This window comes from Arvicola amphibius, chromosome 4, assembly GCF_903992535.2.
Source record: "Arvicola amphibius chromosome 4, mArvAmp1.2, whole genome shotgun sequence".
In the NCBI taxonomy this organism is placed as follows: Eukaryota; Metazoa; Chordata; class Mammalia; order Rodentia; family Cricetidae; genus Arvicola; species Arvicola amphibius.
This window is the reverse complement of record NC_052050.1, coordinates 50,076,042-50,099,429: the sequence shown is the minus strand read 5'-3', so window position 1 is coordinate 50,099,429 and position 23,388 is coordinate 50,076,042. Positions and strand designations below refer to the sequence as shown.

General features: G+C 40.3%; 1 protein-coding gene across 1 annotated transcript in view; it reads left to right on the top strand.

Moving 5' to 3' along the window:
- The window catches only part of Rabep1 (rabaptin, RAB GTPase binding effector protein 1), a 113,102-nt gene that overhangs the window by 46,022 nt on the left and 43,692 nt on the right, over positions 1 to 23,388 (top strand). The window contains exons 6-8 of the mRNA XM_038327748.2: positions 4,600 to 4,735; positions 9,647 to 9,825; positions 15,333 to 15,464. Coding sequence (XP_038183676.1) covers positions 4,600 to 4,735; positions 9,647 to 9,825; positions 15,333 to 15,464 — 447 coding nt within the window. The remainder of the gene's footprint in view (positions 1 to 4,599; positions 4,736 to 9,646; positions 9,826 to 15,332; positions 15,465 to 23,388) is intronic.

Sequence of the window (23,388 nt, the reverse complement as noted above, 5' to 3'; positions counted from 1 at the left end):
ATCGAAAAATAAGTGGAAGGGAATAGGGAAGTTAAAGAACCAAGGAGAATGTTAGTATGAAAAGGTAGAGAAATTTGTACAGAAAAATGAAAAAAACTGAAATCAGAAATGAAGTGGAGCATGACTGCTGGTATAAAATAGACGCTGTAAATAGTGTCACAGCAGTGCATCTGAAAAAATGAAAACCTTTGCTGCTCATAGTAAATACTAGTCTAGTAATCTGAGAACTTTGGAAACAGTGGTGGTAGAAGGATCAGACTGTCAAGGTCAGCATGAACTAGTGAGGCCTTTATGTAAAACAAAACAAATTATTATAATAGGTAATTAATCAAGTTTTCTTCAAGATAAAATATGAAAGCTAAAATAGTAATTACAAAAGCTGGAGCCCAAATCTTTGTGTGTGTGTGTGTGTGTGTGTGGCGTACAAATGTTGCCGGTTGGTTTGGTGTGCAGTGTCTTGCTCTATCACTCTGTCCTTTGTTCTTTGCTCCTTTGAGATAAGGTCTCTCACTTGAACCTGGAGCTGGGCTGGTGGCCCACTAGAGCCAGTAAACTTCCTATCTCCAAATCCCCACAGTGCTGTGTTTACAAGTACATCCCTAGATGTTTTTCTAGGATATAGGGATTCAAGTGGTGGTTCTCAGGCTCTCTCAGCTCAGAAAGGCCGAAGACTTGCTGTGTAGCTGAGGGTGATCTTGAAATTCGATCTTCCTGACTACCTCCCAGATGCTAGGATTTTAGACAAGCGCCAGCATGTTCTGTTTATGTGGTGCTGGAGATCTGACATAAGATCTCCTGCGTGCTAGGAAGGCCCTCTACCAGCTGAACTATAGCCTCAGCTTGGGTCAAAACCAGTCTTTATTCTGCTTCCTCTTCCCAGTAGACATCACACATAGTCGGGTTTGGGGCCATGTTTGTCCAGAGTGATAATCATATATTTTACAGACACTGTCAATGACTAGAAAAGAAGGTTCTCTTATGTGACTGGTAAATCAAATAACACAGGAAGATGATACAGAAAAGCCTTAGGTAACAGCCAAAATAGACACAAATTCTCACAATTGAAATAGGGTGTATCAGCCGGGTGATGGTGGCACGTGCCTTTAATCCGAGCACTCAAGAGGCAGAGGCAGGTCAATCCTTGTGAGTTCAAGGCCAGTCTGGTCTATAAGAGCTAGTTCTGGAATTAAAAGCCTGTACCACCACCGCCTGTACACACCGCTGTGTGTAGCAGTTTTAACGTTGATAACGGGAACACAATCTGAGGAACTGTTTTCAGTAATTTTGTTTAGGTGGTTTTGTTTACTTTGTTTTGGTCCAAGATGATGCAAATCAACATAGAGATCCAGAACAGGAAAAAGATTAGCAGTGCACATCTGTAATTCTAGCAGGAAGAAGTAGAATACCACCCCATCTTTTAAATTTCTCTCCCTCCCTCCCTCCCTCCCTCCCTCCCTCCCTCCGTCCCTCCGTCCCTCCGTCCCTCCCTCCCTCTCTCTCCTCTAGGTTTTTGAGACAAGGTCTTTCTCACTGTACAGCTCAGGCTGGCCTCAAACTCAGCATCCTTCTGCTTCTTTCTGAGATGTCAGGATTACAGCCATGCACATGTCTTTAAACTCTGCCCTTGTCTTTAAAAATAAGATAAAATACTGACTCTGGAAGAAGCATTAACAGATTTGACTATATTATAAGTTTTCTTGTTAAAAGGTAATCAAAAAAGTTGAGAAGTTATACACTGTGAGAAAAAAATGTGTGAGTCATGCCTGACAAAGTTACTATCCAAAGTTAGCAAAGCTCTCCCAAGTCGTCCTTCTTTCTCCTAATAGTCATGCCTGACAAAGTTACTATCCAAAGTTAGCAAAGCTCTCCCAAGTCGTCCTTCTTTCTCCTAATAGTCATGCCTGACAAAGTTACTATCCAAAGTTAGCAAAGCTCTCCCAAGTCGTCCTTCTTTCTCCTAATAGTCATGCCTGACAAAGTTACTATCCAAAGTTAGCAAAGCTCTCCCAAGTCGTCCTTCTTTCTCCTAATAGTCATGCCTGACAAAGTTACTATCCAAAGTTAGCAAAGCTCTCCCAAGTCGTCCTTCTTTCTCCTAATGCCATCTGCTTTTTTGGAAGGGTACTGTCAGCAGTTTGTCCTCACCTTGTCTTTGTTGCTTGGAATGTTATAATTGTCCATTTGTGTAATTTTTTATTATTATTTTTAAATTTTTTTGAGAGGTGTGTATGTGTGTGTGGGGGGGTGTGTGTCTTACAGTGCAGCCCAGGGTAACCTGGAACTTGAAGCAGTTCTCCTGTTTCAGCCTCCTAAGTGCTGGGAATACAGGCATGAATAACCACAGCTGGCTCCGTGCGTGCATGTGTATCTATGTCTCTGTGTGCTCGCTTGAGACATGGTATCATGTGTAGCTCAGGCTGTCCTTGCTTGCCATGTAGACCATATTGGCTGAGAACTCAGAGGTCCCCACCTGCCTCTGCTTCGAGAGTGGTGGGATTACAAGTGTGCCCCATATGCCTGGCCCTCTATATGGTTTCGATTTGGGTTGTTAGGGAATGTGGAATTCATGGGTACTCACATGTTTTGCTGCGACTTTAGCACCCTCCTAGAGTAAGTAGTAACTTTCAGGTATTAGAAATTCGTTTTTTTAATTCAAAGGAATTTTTTCTTAGAAGTAATATGTAGTATGTAATATGTAGTAGTATGTAATATGAAGTAATATGTAGTAGAGTCTGGTTATATAGCAGCCAAATTGTCTATGTTACTGTCACCTAGTAACAGGTGCCGAAAAAAATGCCTTCTGACACTCAGCACTTTGCCACGCTGGTTGGTTGTCAGCTTCCAGGAAAGCACTGCACTGCAGTAGTGACCATTCTAGTCTCAGTCACACAAGATCCAGGAGGAAAGACCACTGAGACCAGGGGACCGGGCTCAGTAATTTATTTCTTTGTTTTTTCGAGACAGTGTTTCTCTGTGTAGCCCTGACTGTCTGCCTCTGCCTCCTGAGTTCTGGGATTAAAGGTGTGTGCTGCCACTGCCCATTGAGCTGGCTATTTTAAACCTGAAAAAGTAGGACAGTTCATGAAAAAGACCTTGAATTTGAAACTAGGTGTAACCATTTGAAAAAAAACTAAAAGTTACCCATAAATAACTGAGTTTAGGATAGACAGTTTACATGACAAGATAAAACAAGGGATATTTTTATTCTGCATTTTTTTTTTTTTTTTAGTAATAGTGAATTTTATTTTGGTTGTATCTGTTTCAGTTATTTAGACTGTATTGTTATAGGCTGATTATTACAACAAGAAATACATTATAAAAAGACAGGATTTAATTTTTTTCTGCACTTGTCTTCAAGTTTGTGTGCTATGAGACTAGTAATTTTTACATCATGACTTCCTCTCTTTTGAAAAACTTTCAGCTGTCATGATGCACATGTGAAGATCAGAGGACAATTTGTGGCAGTTGGGTCTTTCCTTCTACCATGTGGGTTCCCTGGATCAAACTTGGGCCATTAGTCTTGGTGGTAGGCACCTTTAACTACTGAGCCATCTTGATGTCCTAAAATCTTTAGCTTCTATGGGTATATGTATTGATAAAAATTAGTCATTTTTATAAATGTAAGGCATTTGGAATCAACTCATCAGAAATCAAAAGTTAAAAGAGGGGCTGGAGAGATGGCTCAGAGGTTGAGAGCCCTGACTGCTTTTCCAGAGGTCTTGAGTTCAATTCCCAGCAATCACATGGTTGTTCACAACCATCTATTATGAGATCTGGTGCCCTCTTCTGGCCTTCAGGCATACATGCAAGTAGAAAATGTATACATAATAAATAAATAAACCCTTTTTTTTTAAAGTTATAAGAATATTGTGCTCTTCGTTCATTTGTTCATTGATTCATTTGGTTTTTCAGGACAGGCTTTCTCTGTATAACAGCCCTAGCTGCCCTGGAATTAGCTCTGTAGACCAGGCTGGCCTCGAAATATTATGCCATTTATATCTTGCCTAAAAGGTTGGGGGAGGGGCAGGGGAGAGGTAATGGGTTAGACTTCAATCCCTGGAATCAAAGGGGGAAATGGGTGTGGTGGTTGTGCTTGTAATCATAGCATGGGATAGGTGGAGGCAGGCAGATGTTTGAGGCCTGCTAGCTAGTCATCCTAACCTACTAGGTAAGTTCCAGGTGAGTGACAGACCCTATCTCAAAAAACCTGAGAAATGACACCTGTAGTTGTGTGGTTTACAGACATATGTGCTTTTTGCACCCATACCTATATGTGCACTTGGACCTAAATGTGCACATGTTTGCATGAACACATAAAAACAAATCATATCCGTGTGTTGCTGAAAAGGAGAACAAATAAGCATATACATGCATTGCTCTGGAAATACAAATTAGAAGTACCTTTTAAAAAAATATGGTATAAAATCATTGCCTATAATTTTAATTATATATTTACCTAAGAGAATTATGACTAGCATCTGTTAATTCCATTATTTTCTAAATTTGTATCATATTCTAAAGTTTAAAATACAACCACTGATATTTACTTTTTTGCTATTCCTACTAGGGTTGTAAAGTTGAGTTTTATACTTCTTTCAGGTTAAGGAACTGAACCATTATCTGGAGGCTGAGAAGTCTTGTAGGACCGATCTGGAGATGTATGTAGCTGTTTTGAACACTCAGAAATCTGTTCTACAGGAGGATGCTGAGAAATTGAGGAAAGAATTGCATGAAGGTAAATAAATATATGTTGTGTATTTTTTACTTTATTCCAAGAGTACATGTAGGTAGTATTCATATTGATTAGTAACAGCAACAAATCCCAAGCAACCAATGCAGCGTGCTAGTGATTCAATTTAAGCTTTATAGTCAGTTGACAGCTGTAAGAGAATTTGGATTGTTAGCCTCTTCTTCCACCTCTACTACAGGAATAATGTCACAAGGCATGAGCTCTGGGCAGAAAGGTGTTATGAAGACATTTTGTGGAGAGAAGTAAATTAGCAAAAGTGAGAGAGAGTTGGGTAGAGAGGCCTCATGTAGCATCCTGCTTTCTAAGGGACAGTTTTGATTTTACTATTGAAGTAGCAGTGTGATATACAAGTGAACACTGTATTATTTAAAAAGCAGATGGGCTTGTGCCTGGTGGTTTACACCTATAATCCCAACACTGAGAACTGAAACAGAGGAATCATCATGAATTTGAGACCAGCCTGGGCTAGAGTGAGACTCTGTCCCCCAAAAAAGAAAAAGAATGCAAAACCAAACAAAAAACAAACAAAACAAAACAAAACAGAAACCACGGATTGGGAGCTGGGTCAGCAGTTAACAGCATCTCCCTGTCCCCCAGACAGGGTCTCACTGTGTAGCCCTGGCTGTCCTGGAACTCACTCTGTAGACCAGGTTGGCCTTGAACTCACAGACATCCACCTGCCTTTGCTGGGATTAAAGGAATGCTCCACAACTGCCCAGCGAGCACTGTTGATTTTACAGAGAACATCTCTCAGAGAATTGGTGGGCAGCTCACTATTAACTATAATACAATGGCTGCTTTGGGATATCCAGTGCCATCCTCAGACCTCTGCAGTACCTGTGCTTGTGTGCATATAACCACATCCCCCTCTTATGTCATAATTGAAAATTAAAAATAAAATACTTTCAAAAATAATTTTTTGAGATCATAATATAGTTACATCATTTCCCCCTTCCATTTCTTCCTCCAAATGAACCTTCCATAAGTCTTGTTCTCTTTCAAATTGTGAACCTCTCTCTCTTTTTTTTAAAAAAAAGCCTAAAAAAATAAAATAAAAAGCAAACAAATCACTCCAAAACACCGCCCCCCAAAAAAACCAGTATAAAATTGAATACTTGGGGTACAGAGTGTTCAAACTGCAGTTTCCTCGACATATTGGGTAACAAGATAGAGCAGCATGTGTAGCCGCTGCAATTCTGAGGTCACAATGAGTGTAAGTGAATAAAGGCTGAGATTGGCGCCACATACTGTGTTCTGTTTGGACCTAGAGGCAGGAGAGCCAGAAGTTTAGTCTTCTTTAGTTGCCACCTATCAAGTTGGAATCCAGCCAGGATAGAGACCCATTTCCCCCACACTCCCAGAAGACATCTGTGGCAACTATACTGAGATTTAAAGCAGTTGTAATTCTGTTAGTGTTGGCTGCGGGTATAGTTATGCTCCTGTGGTTTGATGTTGCCTACATTTCACAATAGTACAGTAGAAGGAAATAATGAAATTCAGCTAGGGGATAGTGCAAATAAAGTTAAAACTTTTTTAAAAAAGAGGTAAGCACTCTTGAGCTACAACCCCAGCCTCCTCTTATTTTTTTTTCTTATGCAAATGGAAATCTATTTGAAATCTTATTGGAAAACTTTCATATACAGGGTTTAGTCTGTGGGTAGAATCCTATAGTGAATACTTTTATCAAATGCTGCTGAAAAAAAAAGAGACGTGAACAATGTAGGATTCTATATGAGCTAGCTCCCCTCCAAATAGTTGAAAACTGAAATATTTGTCTAAAGAATTACTATATAAAATGTTGTAAAAATCTCCCAGCCTTTGAGCAGGTCTTGACTTCAGGAACCAATTTTTACATGCGCTGTTGGAATCAGAAAGACACCATACTGTCAATGGGTGTCCAAAAGAAAAAGGTTTCCATTTGATTAAAATCAATTTAAGTTATTTAAATTTAAAGTTTGTGTCCTAACCCTTCTAAAAATAGTGTAAGTGATCGAGGTTATCAAACCTTCCTAAAATATATGAGAAAAGTATCAAAAGGTCCATTAAAATGGGGAAGTAAAAGCAGTAATTTCTGGTGGTTGTGAACTTAGTTTGGTAGTAGAGCACTTCCCTAGCAAGAACAGCACCCTGGATTTGGTTCTTAGCTCTGAGAAAACAAGCAATCAAAACAAAAAACAAAAACATCAGTACTTTGTGAGTTCAAGGCCAGCCTGGTCTACAGAACAGGAGTTCCAGGACCTCTAGGGCTGTTACCTAGAGAGACTCTGTCTCAGAAAACAAAACAAACAGTGTCTTGGGGTGGTCAAGATGACTCAGTGGGTTAGTCTAGTGACCTGAGTTCAGTTCCCAGAATCTACATGGTAAGAGGAAAAATTGACTACGTAAGTTGTCCTCTGACCTCCACATACACACAACCACACGATACACACAACCACACACACAGCATAATTAATTAAAAAGGTGATAAAAAAGAAAAATAATAGTATCTTTAAAAGAAGAGAGGTAAAAACTGAGAAGCAGTGTGACAGCCTAACAGCAGGTCACAGTCTAACTGGTGATTAGATGTGCAGTCACCTAGGCACTGCTGGTTGGAGCCACCACTGAGGTAGCTAATGACGGAGGAATCAGTTCTTTTTGTCCTGTATATAGGGTTCTTTAAAAAACAAAGAACAAACCAGGCAGTAGTGGTGCATACCTTTGATCCCAGCACTTGGTAGCCAGAGGCAGGTGGATCTCTGAGTTTGAGACCAGCCTGGTTTAGAGTTCCAAGACAAACAGGGCTAAACAGAAACCCTGTCTTGAAAAACCAAACCAAACAAAAAAGTATTTTATTTATTTATTTATATATATATATATATATATATATATATATATATATATATATATATATATAATATGTATGCAATATTCTGTCTATGTGTATGCCTGCAGGCCAGAAGAAGGCTCCAGATCTCATTACAGATGGTTGTGAGCCACCATGTGGTTGCTGGGAATTGAACTCAGGACCTTTGGAAGAACAGGCAATGCTCTTAACCTCTGAGCCATCTCTCCAGCCCCAAAAATGTATTTTAAAAAACATTTTTGGAGGCAGAGGTTGCCCAGGCTGTTCTTGAACTCTCAAGCCCCCCTATTAGCTTAGACTGCAGATTTGGGCCACTATATCCAGCTGAAAGAAGTTATGCTCCAATGGAGCTTTTAAATTTATGTCTTAATGATTTATTTAAATTTATTTTATGTGCATTGGTGTGAAGGTTTCAAATCCTCTGGCGCTGGAGTTACAGACAGTTGTGAACTTCCATGTGGGTGCTGAGAATTGAACCCAGGTCCTCTAGTGCTCCTCCAGCTAGTGCTCTTTACTGCTTAATCATATTTTTAGTATTTTTTGTTGTTACTTTCTGAAGTCAAGTTTTAAGCATTTTTTGAAACATGGGACACTGATGTGGGAGGGTTTTCTATTTATCTGTTGCTTTCATTGGTTAATTAATAAAGAAAACTGCTTGGCCTGATAGGTCAGAACATAGGTAGGCAAGGAAGATGGAACAGAATGCTGGGAGGAAGAAGGCAGTGAGTCAGTCGCCATGATTCTCCAACCCGAGACAGATGCAGGTTAAGATCTTTCCCGGTAAGCCACCACCTTGTGGTGCTACACAGATTATTAGAAATGGATTAATCAAGATGTGAGAGTTAGCCAGTAAGTGGCTGAAACTAATGGGCCAAGCAGTATTTAAAAGAATACAGTTTCCGGCCGGGCGGTGGTGGCGCACGCCTTTAATCCCAGCACTCAGGAGGCAGAGGCAGGCGGATCTCTGCGAGTTCAAGGCCAGCCTGGTCTACAAGAGCTAGGTCCAGGACAGGCTCTAAAAAAGCTGCAGAGAAGCCGGGCGGTGGTGGTGCACGCCTTTAATCCCAGCACTCGGGAGGCAGAGGCAGGCGGATCTCTGTGAGTTCGAGGCCAGCCTGGTCTACAAGAGCTAGTTCCAGGACAGGCTCTAAAAAAGCTTCAGAGAAACCCTGTCTCGAAAAACCAAAAAAAAAAAAAAAAAAAAAGCTGCAGAGAAACCCTGTCTTGATAAACCAAAAAAAAAAAAAAAAAAAAAAAAAAAAAAAAAAAGAAAAAAAAAAAGAGAAAGAATACAGTTTCCGTGTAATTATTTTGGGTAAAGCTAGCCTAGCCGGGTGGCGGGAAGCGGCCTGCCGCTTCTCATTCTACAGGACACAGGCCTGTGTGTACAGGTGAGGGTGTGTAAGCAAAGTGGCTCAGCAGGTGTGATGGCACACACCTAGAACCCTAGCATGCCAGAGGTGGAGAGAGGCTTGTAAGTTCTTGGGCTAGTAGTGAATCCACTCCCGCTCCTCAACCCCCACCAACCCCAACTAGTTCAGCAAATTAGTATGCAGGAGAAAATGGACACATTGGTATTGGACTTGTGGACATGGGCCAGGTCATAGAGACTCTTTATTCTTTAGAGGTCAGGCTTTATCAAGTGGGATATAAACAAGTCTTTGAAGGTTTTTAAAACAATATTATATTTTCTTGATGCTAAGTTTTTACATGGTATATCATGTGTTGTGTCCCAGGAGAACATAGAGATAAATAAACTCTTTAAGCTCTATGTTCTGCAGTTAAGAAACCCTAGCATTTTTTTATTTAATTAAGGTTTTCTGAAACTCATGTAGTACAGAAGTTTTTGTCTGTTCCTAAGAACATAGTTCGAGTGACCCTGCTTTAAAGGGTTGATGGTAATAGTCATCATATTCAGGTGTAGATTGCTCACTGGTGTCAGTCAAGAGGCAAACTCACAGAATAGAGAGCTGGTCAGACCTGTAGGAGACCTATGCTAAAGAAATTGTCTACCATTAAAATGCAGTGTTTTTGACTGGGGGGCTCCTAAACAGTTTGCCATCTCTTGGAGCAAGAACGACAACAGCACAACCAGTTAAAACATACATGGCAGAAGGCCAACGACCAGTTTCTGGAATCTCAGCGTTTACTGATGAGAGACATGCAGCGAATGGAGATTGTGCTAACTTCTGAACAGCTCCGACAAGTTGAAGAAATGAAGAAGAAAGATCAGGTGAATAGATTTTATTTTTTTTAGAGATTTATTTTATTCCTAATTGTGTGTGTGTGTGTGTGTGTGTGTGTGTGTAGATGGATGGGTTGGTTTGTGCACTTGGCTGAACATTGAAGCTGGGAGCTTAGATCCCTTAGAGTTACAGGTGAATGTGAGTTTCCTGACATAGGGGTTTGGAGCCAAACTCAGGTACTATGCAAGAGCAGCAGGCCTTCTTAAACTCTGAGCCATCCCTCCAGTCCCAAGATCGTGATCTCCTCTATATTGTCTGTGTTGGAGGCTAACCTAAGCTGGAGCAAGATGTTTTGTGCTACTTTTGTTGGACCCTAGCGTCCAGTCACCAAGGAGGAGGAGTCGCCCCAAGAGACCATCTCTCATATCACAGCTGATGTAAAAGCATGAGGATTTTATTAATTCTGTCATGACAGGGTCTTCCAGCAGTCAGGAAGCTAGAAGACCCTGAATGTCTGGTACAGGCTATTTTTTTTTTTTTTTTGGTTTTTCGAGACAGGGTTTCTCTGCAGCTTTTTTTAGCCTGTCCTGGACCTAGCTCTTGTAGACCAGGCTGGCCTCGAACTCACAGAGATCCGCCTGCCTCTGCCTCCCGAGTGCTGGGATTAAAGGCTTGCGCCACCACCGCCCGGCTGGTACAGGCTATTTTTAAAGGGAAAAACCACAGAAGGAAGGGGTGTCTGGGGATGTTCTTTAACTATTATGGTTGGCTTATTCAAAAAGGCTAGTACCAATAATTGGCTGGAGAGTGGTTGCTAGATCAGATGAGGTAAAGGGAAACTTCTGAGGGTCACTTTGCCCCTTCCCAGGGACTAAGTCAAAATATCAGTAACTGAGTCAACACCTACGGGTTATCTTGCCCCTATTCAGGGAGATGGAAAGTTCCCAACATCTCAGTACGTGCATGCATAGCTGTTATGTCCTTGGTTCCCAGGAGAGGAGGGGAAGTACTGAGAGTTGTCAGAAATGGTTTCAGAATTGTCTTAAAGTTCTACAATTTATTATCATTTATTTTTGATGTTGGGAAATCAAACTTAGGAACCTTGTTCGTGCTAGGCAGATGCTGCCCCATTGTACAACATCTCTACACTTACTGATTTTTATTTTTAATGTTATTTTGAAAAAAAGTAGCTTCTCATTTCCAGTGGAAGCAAAAGCAAAACCTCTTCTCCAAAGTAACATATCATATGACTTAAATTTTGAAGTCAAGGCATTTTCAAAATATATATGTTAGATTAATCTAGCAACATTTATAATCAAATATCTTTTAGCAGCTGTTGCTCCTTCCTCAGCATCAAACAATTCAAAGACAACATAATAGCATACAGTATCCAGACTCTCTGTGTATTTTCTGTCTTTACATGGCTTTATTTTAAACTCTGTTTTTTATTTTTATTTTTTGGTTTTTGATAATAGGTTTCTCTGTGTATCTTTGGCTATCTGGCACTCACTATGTAGACTAGGTTGTCCTTGAACTAACAGAGATCTGCCTGCTTCTGCCTCCCAAGTGTTGGGATTAAAGGTGTGTGCCACCACACCCAACTACTGTCTGTCTTTTTTATTTTAAGGACTTTATCCTTTTTCTTTTCTCTCCCAAGCCTATATATATTTTTAAACACAATGTGGATTCATTCTGGGTTAAGAAAAATCATGTTCAATCAAGGAAGACCCCCCCCCCCTGAGAAATCTCCGATAGGAGTGTATGGCCTAGATGTCTAGGTTCTACATCCAGAACAGTTTCAAGACTGCTGGCTGAGATGACCAAGCCTCAGAGAATACTCCAGTCAGGACTTGACCATAATTCAAATTTTTTTTTTTTAGCTCCCTGTAAGATTATCAGCATCCCCAATCAGCAGGAAGTAGCCTGGAAAACTACGCCTGCATTCCCCCCAAAATGGATATGGATATTTATCTTTATTTAGAGTGTTGGTTACAAGTTGTTATGGATAATATTCTGGAAAAAAAAAAGCTGAACAAAGGATATTAGATTCAGAGTTCTTATTTTGGAAAAAAAAAGTGGGGGAGGAATTGCTGTGGGAATATGGTCTTGTATTGTTTTAATAAAATGCTGATTGATCAGTAGCCAGGAAGTATAGGTGAGACGATGAGAACAGGGGAATTCTGGGAAGAGGAAAGGGTCAGTTTGCAGTCCTCACCTAGACATAGAGGAAGAAAGGTGAGAATACCTTGCTGAAAAGAATAATGGGCTAATTTAAGATGTAAGAATTAATTAATAAGAAACCTGAGCTACTATGCCAACCAGTTTATGATTATTGTACAAACAAACAAACCCCAGTGTGACAAAGTAACCGAACAGATCTGGTGGGACACACTTACTAGCCCCAGCCCTGTGTCTGCAGTTGGGGAGTGGTGAGTATAAGAGTAGCAAGACTTGACTCAACAGAACACAAAACACTTGAAGGACTTGGCCAGCTTCCCTAAATTATTTCATCCTGAGAAGAAACTGATTTAGAAATGACCCTCTTTGGAGACTGAAGGATGCAGCAATTTGTATTTATGAAAAAATGTTCTCAGTAGTGTGCAGTTCTCTTAGGACTTCTGCGTTTTCAGAGTAGGCCAAATTTTTGGTGACTTCGCTCTAAAAATTTGATAGGGTAGATAGAGGCTGGGAGTGGTGCCCTACACCTCAAATTCCAGCACTTTGGAGATTGAGGCAGGAGAATCATGATATCAAGGATAGCCTAGGTTATGTAGTGAGATCCTGTCATACAACCAACTCCACTGCCCAAACAGTAAGAGGACAGAGTGTGGAAGGTCATAGGTGTTCAGAATGTTCTGTTTCTCATTACTGAAAATTGCTTCTGTTAACTAAGCGCTTCCTCATAGAAAAAGTTGCTTGTTTCAAATACAAAGGGAGGGACTTAGAAATGGCTCAGTTGTTAAGAGCACTTGTTCTTGCAGAGGTCTTAGATTCAATTCCTAGCATCCAATGGTTGTTATCACCTTCTCTTGTTCCAGGGACTCTGGTGCCCTGACCTCCTCTTCTGATCTCTGAGAGTATCAGGCACTCATGTGGTGCACATGCATACATGTAGGGAAAACACTAACACAAAATAAAATGAATAAGTCTAAAAAGTTCTTTTTAATATCAATGAAATAACATCAAGTGTTCAATCAAAAAAAAAATCCTCCTTGACATCTCCCACTGCTTTTTAAGTATTATTTTATAACTTAATTTCCCAAAAGTTTTATCCCAGGTGTGTGTATTTATTCCAGTTCTGTCTCGCTCTTGTTAACTAGTAGTAGAGGAACCATAATTGACTTAGTCTTCTCCTGTAGTGGAATTCTAGAGCCACCTCCTGTCTTGTTCTTTTGTAGTTTCAGATAGTGTCACAACTAGTACCCTTTGGCATTTTGTTTATATCTTCAAGTATTTCCCCAGGATAGCTGTGTAAAAGTGTTCTCAACTTCTCTAAGTATTAAAGTATTTTAATTTGCCAGTGTGACTTGGGTTAGATTTTTATTTCTTAATTTTCTATATTAAATCTTTTTCTTTTAATTCATACTTAAAGTATATATTTTTTATCTCATTAAAAGTCTTTTACTTTGAAGATATTTGTTGAAGCCCTTCGTTTGCTTTCTTTTTTTTTGTGGTTTTTCGAGACAGGGTTTCTTTGTAGCTTTGTAGCCTATTGTAGAACTAGCTCTTGTAGGCCAGGCTGGCCTCTAACTCACAGAGCTCCACCTGCCTCTGCCTCCCAGGTGCTGGGATTAAAGGCAGGCACCTCTCTCCCCCAACCCCCCTGCGTTGAAGCCCTTCATGAATATTTGTTGTGTTAGTGTGTGCCAAGGCTTTATAAACTTCATCTCAAGAGCATTGTTCAGCAAACAAATACTCTCTATGAGGAGGCATTACATAGCCATCCTAGTGTTGTAGAAAGAAGCAGGCAGAGGAGGTGATGGCAGTACCCCAGATAGAGGAGTTCAGTCCAGTTTAATTACTTAATCACCCACCTTTTTGTTCCTGGCCTTCACTTTTTGTGTACCCACCCACTTAGCAGTCTTGTCAGCCTTTTGCTGGTGCAGGCCTACTCTTCTAAGCCTCTGTGTTTTATAAATGCTTTATTTTCCCTGGAGCCCTTAGTGATCTCTTACTTAGCTGGCAAATACATCTATTGTGTTTTAAGATTCAGCTCTAGTAATTACATCCTTTGTTTCCTCTTTGCAGGCTCCCTTAAATGAAACCAGTTTGTGCTTTTTCCTCCTGCACAATTCTGTGTGTTCTTGTAATTATGTTTGTTTCTCCTCACTAGAGAGAAAAAAGTGTAGTCATCTTTGCTGGGCAAATTATTACTTGAACTTGGATCATCTTTTTGTATTTTATATGTCTCTCTCTCCCTCTCTCTTCCTCTCCCTCTCCCTCTCCCTCTTTTCCCTCTCCCTCTCTCCCTCTTCCTCTCCCTCCCCCTTCTCTCTGTATTATAAGATAGGGTCTTATATATAGCCCAGCCTGACTTTGAATTTGTGTGTCTTACCTCAGCCTCCAGATTGTTGGGATTACTACCACCATCAGTAATACCAGTGACTGTATATACTTTGAATGGGAGTATGATATCAGACTAACTTTTCTTGTTTTCTGAAGTGAGATGGGATTGACCTATGTAGTTTTCCTGTTTTGGATTATCTGTAGAAGGGAGTTGCTTTTCCTTTTTTTGCTTTACTATCATAGTGTACTTTTTTAAAAGTTACTTTCTGATTTTCTTACTTTGTGCTTTGTAGGAAGAGAGCCCGCTTGTTTGTCCCGACTGCCCAGCTAGCTTAGCACCAAAATAACCACACAGAAGCTGTATTCATTAAATCATGGCTTGGCCATTAACTCTAGCTTCTTTATTTTTTTTTTTTTTTTTTTTTTTTTGGTTTTTTTGAGACAGGGTTTCTCTGTAGCTTTGAAGCCTATCCTGGAACTAGCTCTTGTAGACCAGGCTGGTCTCGAACTCACAGAGATCTGCCTGCCTCTGCCTCCCGAGTGCTGGGATTAAAGGCGTGTGCCACCACCGCCCGGCTAACTCTAGCTTCTTATTGGCTAACTCTTATATTAATTTAACACAGTTCTATTAACTGTGTATCTGTGTATCGCCATGTGGCAGTGGCTTACTGGGTAAAATTCCCAGCATCTGTCTCTGGTAATGGGTAAAATTCCCATTTCTCTGACTCTGCCTCCTTTCTCCCAGCATTCCATTTAGTTTTTCCCACCTACCTAAGTTCTGCCTTATCAACAGGCCAAGGCAGTTTCTTTGTTCATTAACCAAGAAAAGAAACACACAGACAGAAGGACCTTCCACACCAGTGCTTACAGTAGTAAAATGGTGAGGTCCCTTATACTGATTACAGAACAAATAATCTTGTTTCTAATTTTTTTTGTTCTCATAAAGATCTCTGATTTTAACTTGTTGTGAGTGGTCAAAGAACTGTATGACTCTTACGTATAGATTATTTGGATATAACTAAATAATGCTTTTTTTTCTTCCTTTTAGGAGGAGGATGAACAACAGAGGCTTAATAAAAGAAAAGATAACAAAAAAACAGATTCTGAAGAAGAAGTAAAAGTACCAGTAGTGTGTGCTTTAGCTCAAGAAGAATCTTCAACAGCGTTATCACAAGAAGAGGTGACTCTATGGTTACTGTACTCTGTTACAGGCAGAGGCTGAGGGGTCAAAGAAACAATATTTTTAAAAATTTTATACATGTCATAATTTTTGGTTTATTTCTGTACTAGTCAGTTACCTTGTATATTAGTGAGGGTATTGATTGTTGTAATTAAACACCACCACCAAAAGCAATTTGGAGAGGAAAGTGTTTTAGTTTATAATTCTCAGGTCACTCTCCATCAGGAACTCAGGGCAGGAATTGGGAGTCAGAAACTCATGTAGAGGACATAGAAGAGTGCAGCTGCTGGCATATTCCCCAGGACCACCTGCCCAGGGTTGACACAGCCCACAGTGGATTGGGCTATTGCACAGATCAGTTAATCCATAAAATGTCCCACAAGCTTGCCACAGGTGGGTGCTCCGGTAGGAGTACTTTTTTCTTTGTTTGAATTGAGGGCCCACCGTCCCAAGTGGCTTCACAAGTAGCTTGTGTCAACCAGAAGAAAACTAACCAGGACACTTTGTCGATGTGAAAAGTATATAGGTGAAAATTTGGTAATATAACAACTTTGTTTTCATTTGCTCTTGCAACATTATAGCACTGTTTGAAAACATACTCAAGTTTCATTCACCACTTGAAATGACCAGACACTCATTTCCAAAATGTCATACATTATAATAAATCCTCAAATGAAAAGGTTTTTGTTTTATTTTGAAGCAGAATTGGAAGTTTATTAAAGATTATTATTATTATTTTGATTTTTTGAGATATTATTAGGGTTTCTTCATAGTTTTGGAATCTATCCTGGAACTAGCCTAGCTCTGTAGACCAGGCTGGCCTCAGACTCACAGAGATCTGCCTGTCTCTGCCTTCCGAGTGCTGGGATTAAAGGAATGCGCCTCCACTGCCCAGCCAGACCACTGTTGTATGCAAAACCACCACTGGCTATCATAACCTACATCACTGAGTAGAAATTATTTACATAGACTATTGAAACCATTTGCAAGAAGAATTTTCTTTCTAATTTTAATTTTTAAAATTGGATGTCTATGCACACATGTGTGTTTGTATGTGGGTTTATACATGTGTTCGGGTACCTACAGAGTCTAGAAGAGGTCATCACAGCCTCTGGAGCTAATGTTTAAAGTGGTTATGATCTGTCTGACATGGACTCTGGGAACCAAACTCAGGTCCTCTGCAAGAGCAGCGTTTTTGATCACTGGGCTACCTTTTTAGCCCCAAGAAGGGTTTTCTTTAAAACAAGCAAGCAAGCTACAAACATATTTATTTTACTATATGTAGTAGAAGGGGTGGGGAGCACTCAGCATTCATGTTGAGGTCAGGACTGTTTCTTCTTCCCATCTTGTGGAACCGGGGTGTCAAACTTAGGTCTTTGGGCTAAGTGCCTTTACCTACTGGTCTATCTATTTCTCTGGGCCAGAAAGAGTCTCCTAGTGGCCATATTAGTCTTTCTCTTGTGCCAAACTGTCCATCTCATATGTTGGTTCCTTCATCTGGAGTGCTTGCCTTCCGGTGTCTGACTATTAAAATTCTCTTGTTCATCCTTCATAGCTCATGCTGATGCTTCCTTTTTAATAAAGGAAATACTTCTTTACCTAGTGCCTTGGAATCAAAATTAAGGACCCTCTTTTCCAGTTGAATGGCTCTTCTTGCTTTACCCTTTGTTCTTCACTATAATTAGGCTTGGCTGCTTGTGGTCCATACTTGTAAGTGTTTATGCCGTCCTTGTTGCTTATGATTTCATACTTACGATGACCACAGGTACAACTCAGTAGTAGAGTGCTTGCTTAACATGTGTAGGGCCCTGTTTGATCTCCAGCATTGGGAAGGTGCGGGCTCGTCATACACATTCCCCTAACTTTGACCTCCTTTCCCAGCTGGTGAACAGCTGCAGGCAGGTTGAGTACATTTCTTAACATATCTTGTTTCTGTTTAGTTTACAGATTTACTCTGAGCCATGTGTGGTACGGTTCCTGGTGGCTTATATTTTCATCTTTATCGATAGCTTGACATTATAAAAGATTTTATTTTAAAAAAAATTTCAACAGACACCGAAAAGTATGATGCTGTTGTTTTGTACATTTTTGTTTGTTTTGGAGCGCACACTAAGGACTGATTGTCGATTCTTTTTTTTTTTTCAGAACAGGGTTTTGCTGTAGTTTTAGAGTCTGTCCTGGAACTAGCTCTTGTAGACCAGTCTGGCCTTGAACTCAGAGATCCATTTGCCTCTGTTTCCCGAGTGCTGAGATTAAACGTGAGTGCCACCACTGCCCGCTCCAGTTGTCGATTCTGCTCTGCATTTTTTATTTTTTATTTTTTTTAATTTTTAAAGATTTATTTATTTATTATGTATACAACATTCTGCCTCCATGTATGCCCACACGCCAGAGGAGCGCGCTAGATCTCAGTACAGATGGTTGTGAGCTACCATGTGGTTGCTGGGAATTGAACTCAGGACCTCCAGAAGAGCAGCCAATGCTCTTAACCTCTGAGCCATCTCTCCAGCCCTGCTCTGCATTTTTTAATACTTAGACTCTCAGAAGAATGTCTCTCTTTATTCAGCCAAATATTACATGACATTTGCATTATGCAGTAATCTGTCCAGGAATGGTTAGAAAACAGGAAAGAAGAATTTGTGATTTATAAAGTAGTGTTTCTGTTATTTTTGCTTCTGTTTTTAACAGCTTTCTCATACTGTGCGCATCATTTCCCAGCCTTAAAGTGTGTTTTAGACTTTGTGCTGAAGGATGCAGCTCCATGGCAGAGTGTTGACCAGCATGCATGAGGTTCTAGGTTTAGTTCTTGGTAGCAGCAAGTCTCAGCTCCACTGTGTATATGCGAGTTTTCAACTTCCAGACCTGATATTTTTCATATTCAGTGTTGAATATAATTGTTTTATGTTCAGAATCATGATAATTTAATTTGGCTTGTAAATTAAAATTAATATGGAATGCTTTGGTCATTTAATTACTAAGTATGCTTAATATTTTTGAACTCTCCCATGTCACCTTTATTTTGGTACTTTGAATATACTTTTTCACTATGAAAGTAATAGGAAAATATTATGGAGCATTTCTGAAGTGCAGGACGGGCCATACAGATGAAAATAATGTGTTGACCACCCAGAGAAAATGTCTTTAATATTTTGGCATGTGTCATTCTCTTTTTTTCTGCTTCCTTTTCCAAAGATAACATAAATATATTCTTTTTTTTAAAAATATTTATTTATTTATTATGTATACAGTATTCTGTCTGTGTGTATGTCTGCAAGCCAGAAGAGGGCACCAGACCCTATTACAGATGGTTGTGAGCCACCATGTGGTTGCTGGGAATTGAACTCAGGACCTTTGGAAGAGCAGGCAATGCTCTTAACCTCTGAGCCATCTCTCCAGCCCCATAAATATATTCTTATTTGTTTTGTTTGTTTGCTTTGCTTTATTTTGTTTGAGACAAACCTTTATGTAGCCCAGGCTGACCTTGAACTTCTGAGCTTTGTGCTTCAGCCTTCGTGCTGGAATTAAAGACATGTGACATCATGCCTGGCTGATGCTTTGCAAACATACTCTACATGTGACTGCATGCTTATGAATGTTCCTCCTCATTTAAATCTACTTTATAGTGGTATTTTATTTGTGTTTTAATAAATAAAACTTTCCTGAATATCAGAGTACAGAGCTAAATTACTAGAGGCCAGGCAATGGTGGCACACACCTTTAATCCCCAGAACTCAAGGCCACCCTAGGCTACCTGAGAGTGAATCGGTCTAAAAGAGAATTTACACAAGATCCCAGCACTTGGGATGACACTAGAATGTCATTGGGAGTCTAGTACTAGAGAGGAATATAGGAGTTCAGTGCAGTCAGTCTGAGGTCTGGTGGAGAGCATTGCAGTCTACTCTCACGTTGAGTACACGATCACCCCTGTGTTTGTCTGAGGTAAAAGCTCTCTAGTGACTTGGCTGCTTTGCTTTTCTGATCTTTAGCTTGAACCCCAATATCTGTCTCTGGGTTTTAGTTATTTGTGTTATACTACTTGAAGGTCTTGGTGCCTTTAAAATTTTTTAACCCATTTAATAGAATTTTAATATGTAAATGTACCATACTCCCTTTGGCCATTTTCCTACTATGTTGTCACCAGGTTTTAATTTATGGGGTGCCTGACAGCCAGAAGATGTCAGTCCCTTTAGAACAGATTGCTATTACACTTTTCTGTCATTTCTTCCCAAACCTGGTATGTGTTAAACAAGTGTTATGCCACTGATATGCATCCCCAGCTCATGGTTCTCCTAGAAATGAGAGCCATAGCATGCCTTATAGGCACAGGGAAAAACTCAGGTCTGACTAGTTTGAATAATTCTGGCAGCCTTTGGGTCACTTGCTTTAGTTATTTGGGATCTACCTGGGTGATTTGGGGCAGAGGAAATAATGGCTTGGTGAAAATTTGATAAAGGAATGGTTGGGGGTATGGGTTTGAGATTGTCCAGTTTGCTTGTGAGGATTGTCCCCAAGCAGGCAGTAGCTAGTGCTGGGATGCATAGTCTCTGCCTATAGCAAATAAACATGACTAATAAAGCACTTATCAAATTGGTTATATTTTTGATGCTGTAAATGTTTTCATTAATACTGTAATGATATGAATTTTTGCACAAAAATAATCACTGTAATGTATGTCATTATTTAAGTCCTTAGGAAAAGAAGACTAAGTTTAAAGGCATTAACATTTATTTAGTTAGTTTATTAAAAATTTCTGCCTCCTCCCCGCCTCCCATTTACCTCCCCCTTCCCCCTCCACTCCCCCTCCCTCTCCTGTCCAAAGAGCAGTAAGGGTTCCCTGCTCTGTGGGAAGTCCAAGTTCCTCCCCGATCTGTCCAGGTCTAGGAAGGTGAGCATCCAAACAGCCTAGGCCCCCCCCCAAAGCCAGTATGTGTAGTAGGATCCAAATCCAGTGCCACTGTCCTTGGCTTCTCATTGTCCGCCATATTCAGGGAGTCCGGTTTTATTCCGTGCTTTTTCAGTCTCAGTCCAGCTGGCCTTGGTGAGCTCCGATTAGATCAGCCCCACCATCTCAGTGGGTGGGAGCACCCCTCGCATTCCTGACTTCCTTGCTCATGTTCTCCCTCCTTCTGCTCCTCATTTGGACCTTGGGTGCTCATTCCGGTGCACCAATGTGTGGCTCTGTCTCTATTTCCATCCATCGCCAGATGAGGTTCTATGGTGATATGCAAGATATTCATCAGTATGACTATAGGATCTGGCCTTTTGCCCTATCATATTACAAAATCATGTGTTCAACTATGTTCATAGCAGCATTATTTGTAATAGCCAGAACCTGGAAACAACCTAAATGCCCTTCAGTGGAAGAATGGATGAAGAAACTGTGGAATATATACATATTAGAGTACTACTCAGCGATAAAAAACAATGACATCTTGAATTTTGCATGCAAATGGATGGAAATAGAAAACACTATTCTGGGTGAGGTAACCCAGACCCAAAAAGATGAACATGGGATGTACTCACTCATAATTGGTTTCTAGCCATAAATAAAGGACATCGAGCCTATAATTCGTGATCCTAGAGAAGATAAATAAGAAGGTGAACCCAAAGCAAAACAGATAGTTATCCTCCTGGATATTGGAAGTAGTCAAGATTGCTGGGCAAAAGTTAGGAACTTGGGGGCAGGGTAAAGGGTGATGGGGAGAGAAAAGTGTGAAGGGGAGGATGGGGAGAGCTTGGGTGAATGGGATGGTTGGGATATAGGAAGGGTGGATATGGGAGCAGGGAAGTATATATCTTAATTAAGGGAGCCATTTTAAGGTTGGCAAGAGACTTGACTCTAGAGGGGTTCCCAGGTATCCAGGGAGATGCCCCCAGCTAGTTCCTTGGGCAGCTGAGGAGAGGGAGCAGGTGTTAACATTTTTAAGATAATGTTAAACATTGTAGAATCTTATATTACAAAGACCACAAATTAATCTTTTGTTTTTGTATTTATTATTTATCTGGGTGGGAGCATATGTTTCCTGACACATGTGTGGAGGTAAGAGGCAACATGTGAAATTGGGTTCCCTTCTTCTACCATGTGGTTTCAGGAAAAGCCCAGGTCATCAGACTTAGTGGCAAGTGCCATAAAAGCTGGGCTGTCTTGGTGGCCCAGGAACAGTTTTCACTTCCTTTTTTTGTTTGTTTGTTTGTTTGTTTGTTTTTGTTTTTTGAGATGGGGTTTCAGGGTTTCTCTGTAGCTTCGGAGCCTGTCCTGGAACTAGCTCTTATAGACCAGACTGGCCTTGAACTCAGAGATCCACCTGCCTCTGACCCCCCCGTCCCAATTGCTGGGATTAAAGGTATGTGCCACCACCACCCAGCAGTTTCCACTTTCTTTAGCTGTTGTATTTCTTATGCTATTACTAATGTGATAGACCAGTATTTCTTTAAGTGGCGTCACAACTTTGCTCTCTATTCATCACTGTGATATATGATCACAGTGGCATATTTCTCAAGTTAAATTTATTATATTGTGTATTTGGGTGTTTTGCCTGCATGTATGTGTGTGAAGTGTTGGATTCCTCTGGGACTAGAGTTTAAAAATATTTGTGAGCCAGCATGTGGGTGCTGGGGATTAATCCTGGATCCTCTCGAAGAGCAGCCTGTACTCCTAACTGCTAAACCATCTCTCTAGCCCTGATGTTAGGGTTTTTAGTCTGTTTCTTATAAGCTTACAGAATGGGTTCTTGGTCTAATTTTGTTGTTATTTGGTACATTTGCCATTGTTAGCTTAATTAAATTAGGCTTGTTTCCCCAGCAGTTTGAATTTCAGATGAGTGAAAATATTTGAAAGGAAAGAAAGAGAGAGAGAGAGAGAGAGAGAGAGAGAGAGAGAGAGAGAGAGAGAGAGAGAGAGAGAGAGAGAGAGAGAGAGAGAGAGAGAGAGAGAGGGGACAGAGAGAGAGAGGGGACAGAGAGAGAGAGGGGGGGGACAGAGAGAGAGAGAGAGAAAGAAAAAGAAAAAAGAAAATTTCAGCTTTTTATTATGCCAGATAAGAGTTTTAAAACACTTGAAAATAAAAACCAATGAAATCAACTGATATACTCCCCAGTCTCCTCTGTTGGTTCATAAAAGGATATTTAAAACAAAAAGTAGGTCTAACATGGTGGCACAATGCTTTTAATCCTGGCAGTTGGAAAGCATGGTTAGAGAGATCTTTGTGAGTTCCAAGTTAGTTGAAGCTACATAATGAGAACCTGTCTTAAAAAGCGGGGAGCATGACATTATCTTAAAGAGCTGTTGGGACTGGAGAGATGGCTTAGCAGTTGAAAACACTGACTGCTTTTCTAGAGGACCCAGGTTCAAGTACTGGCACCCACTGTCAGCTTACAACTGTGTGCATCTCCAGTGCCAAGGGGTGACACTCTTACACATGCATGCAGTCAAAATGCCAATGCACATAAAATTTAAATAAATGATTAATTAAAAGAAATAGACATTTTATTTGTTTGTTAATTTTATTTATTCATTTATTTATTTCGATTTTTCTGAGACAGGGTTTTTGTGTGTAGCCCTAGCTGTCCAGGAACTCACTTTGTAGACCAGGCTGGCCTTGAACTCAAAGAGATCTTCTTACTTCTGTCTCCTGAGTGCTGGAATTAAAGGCATGCACCACTAGGCCTGGCTGTCATTTTGATCTTTAAAAAAAGGGCTTATTTATGTGTGTGTTTAAATATAGCACATACCATGTGGGTCCTGGGGGTTGTACCCTGAACTCAGGTTATTTGGTTGCAACAAGTACCTTTACATGCTGAACCACAATGCTGACCCTCTTTGTTATTTATTAATTTATTATTATTATTAGTAGTAGTAGTAGTAGTAGTAGTATTACTATTATTATTTTTGAGATCCCTGGCTGGCCTTGGAACTCAGAGATCT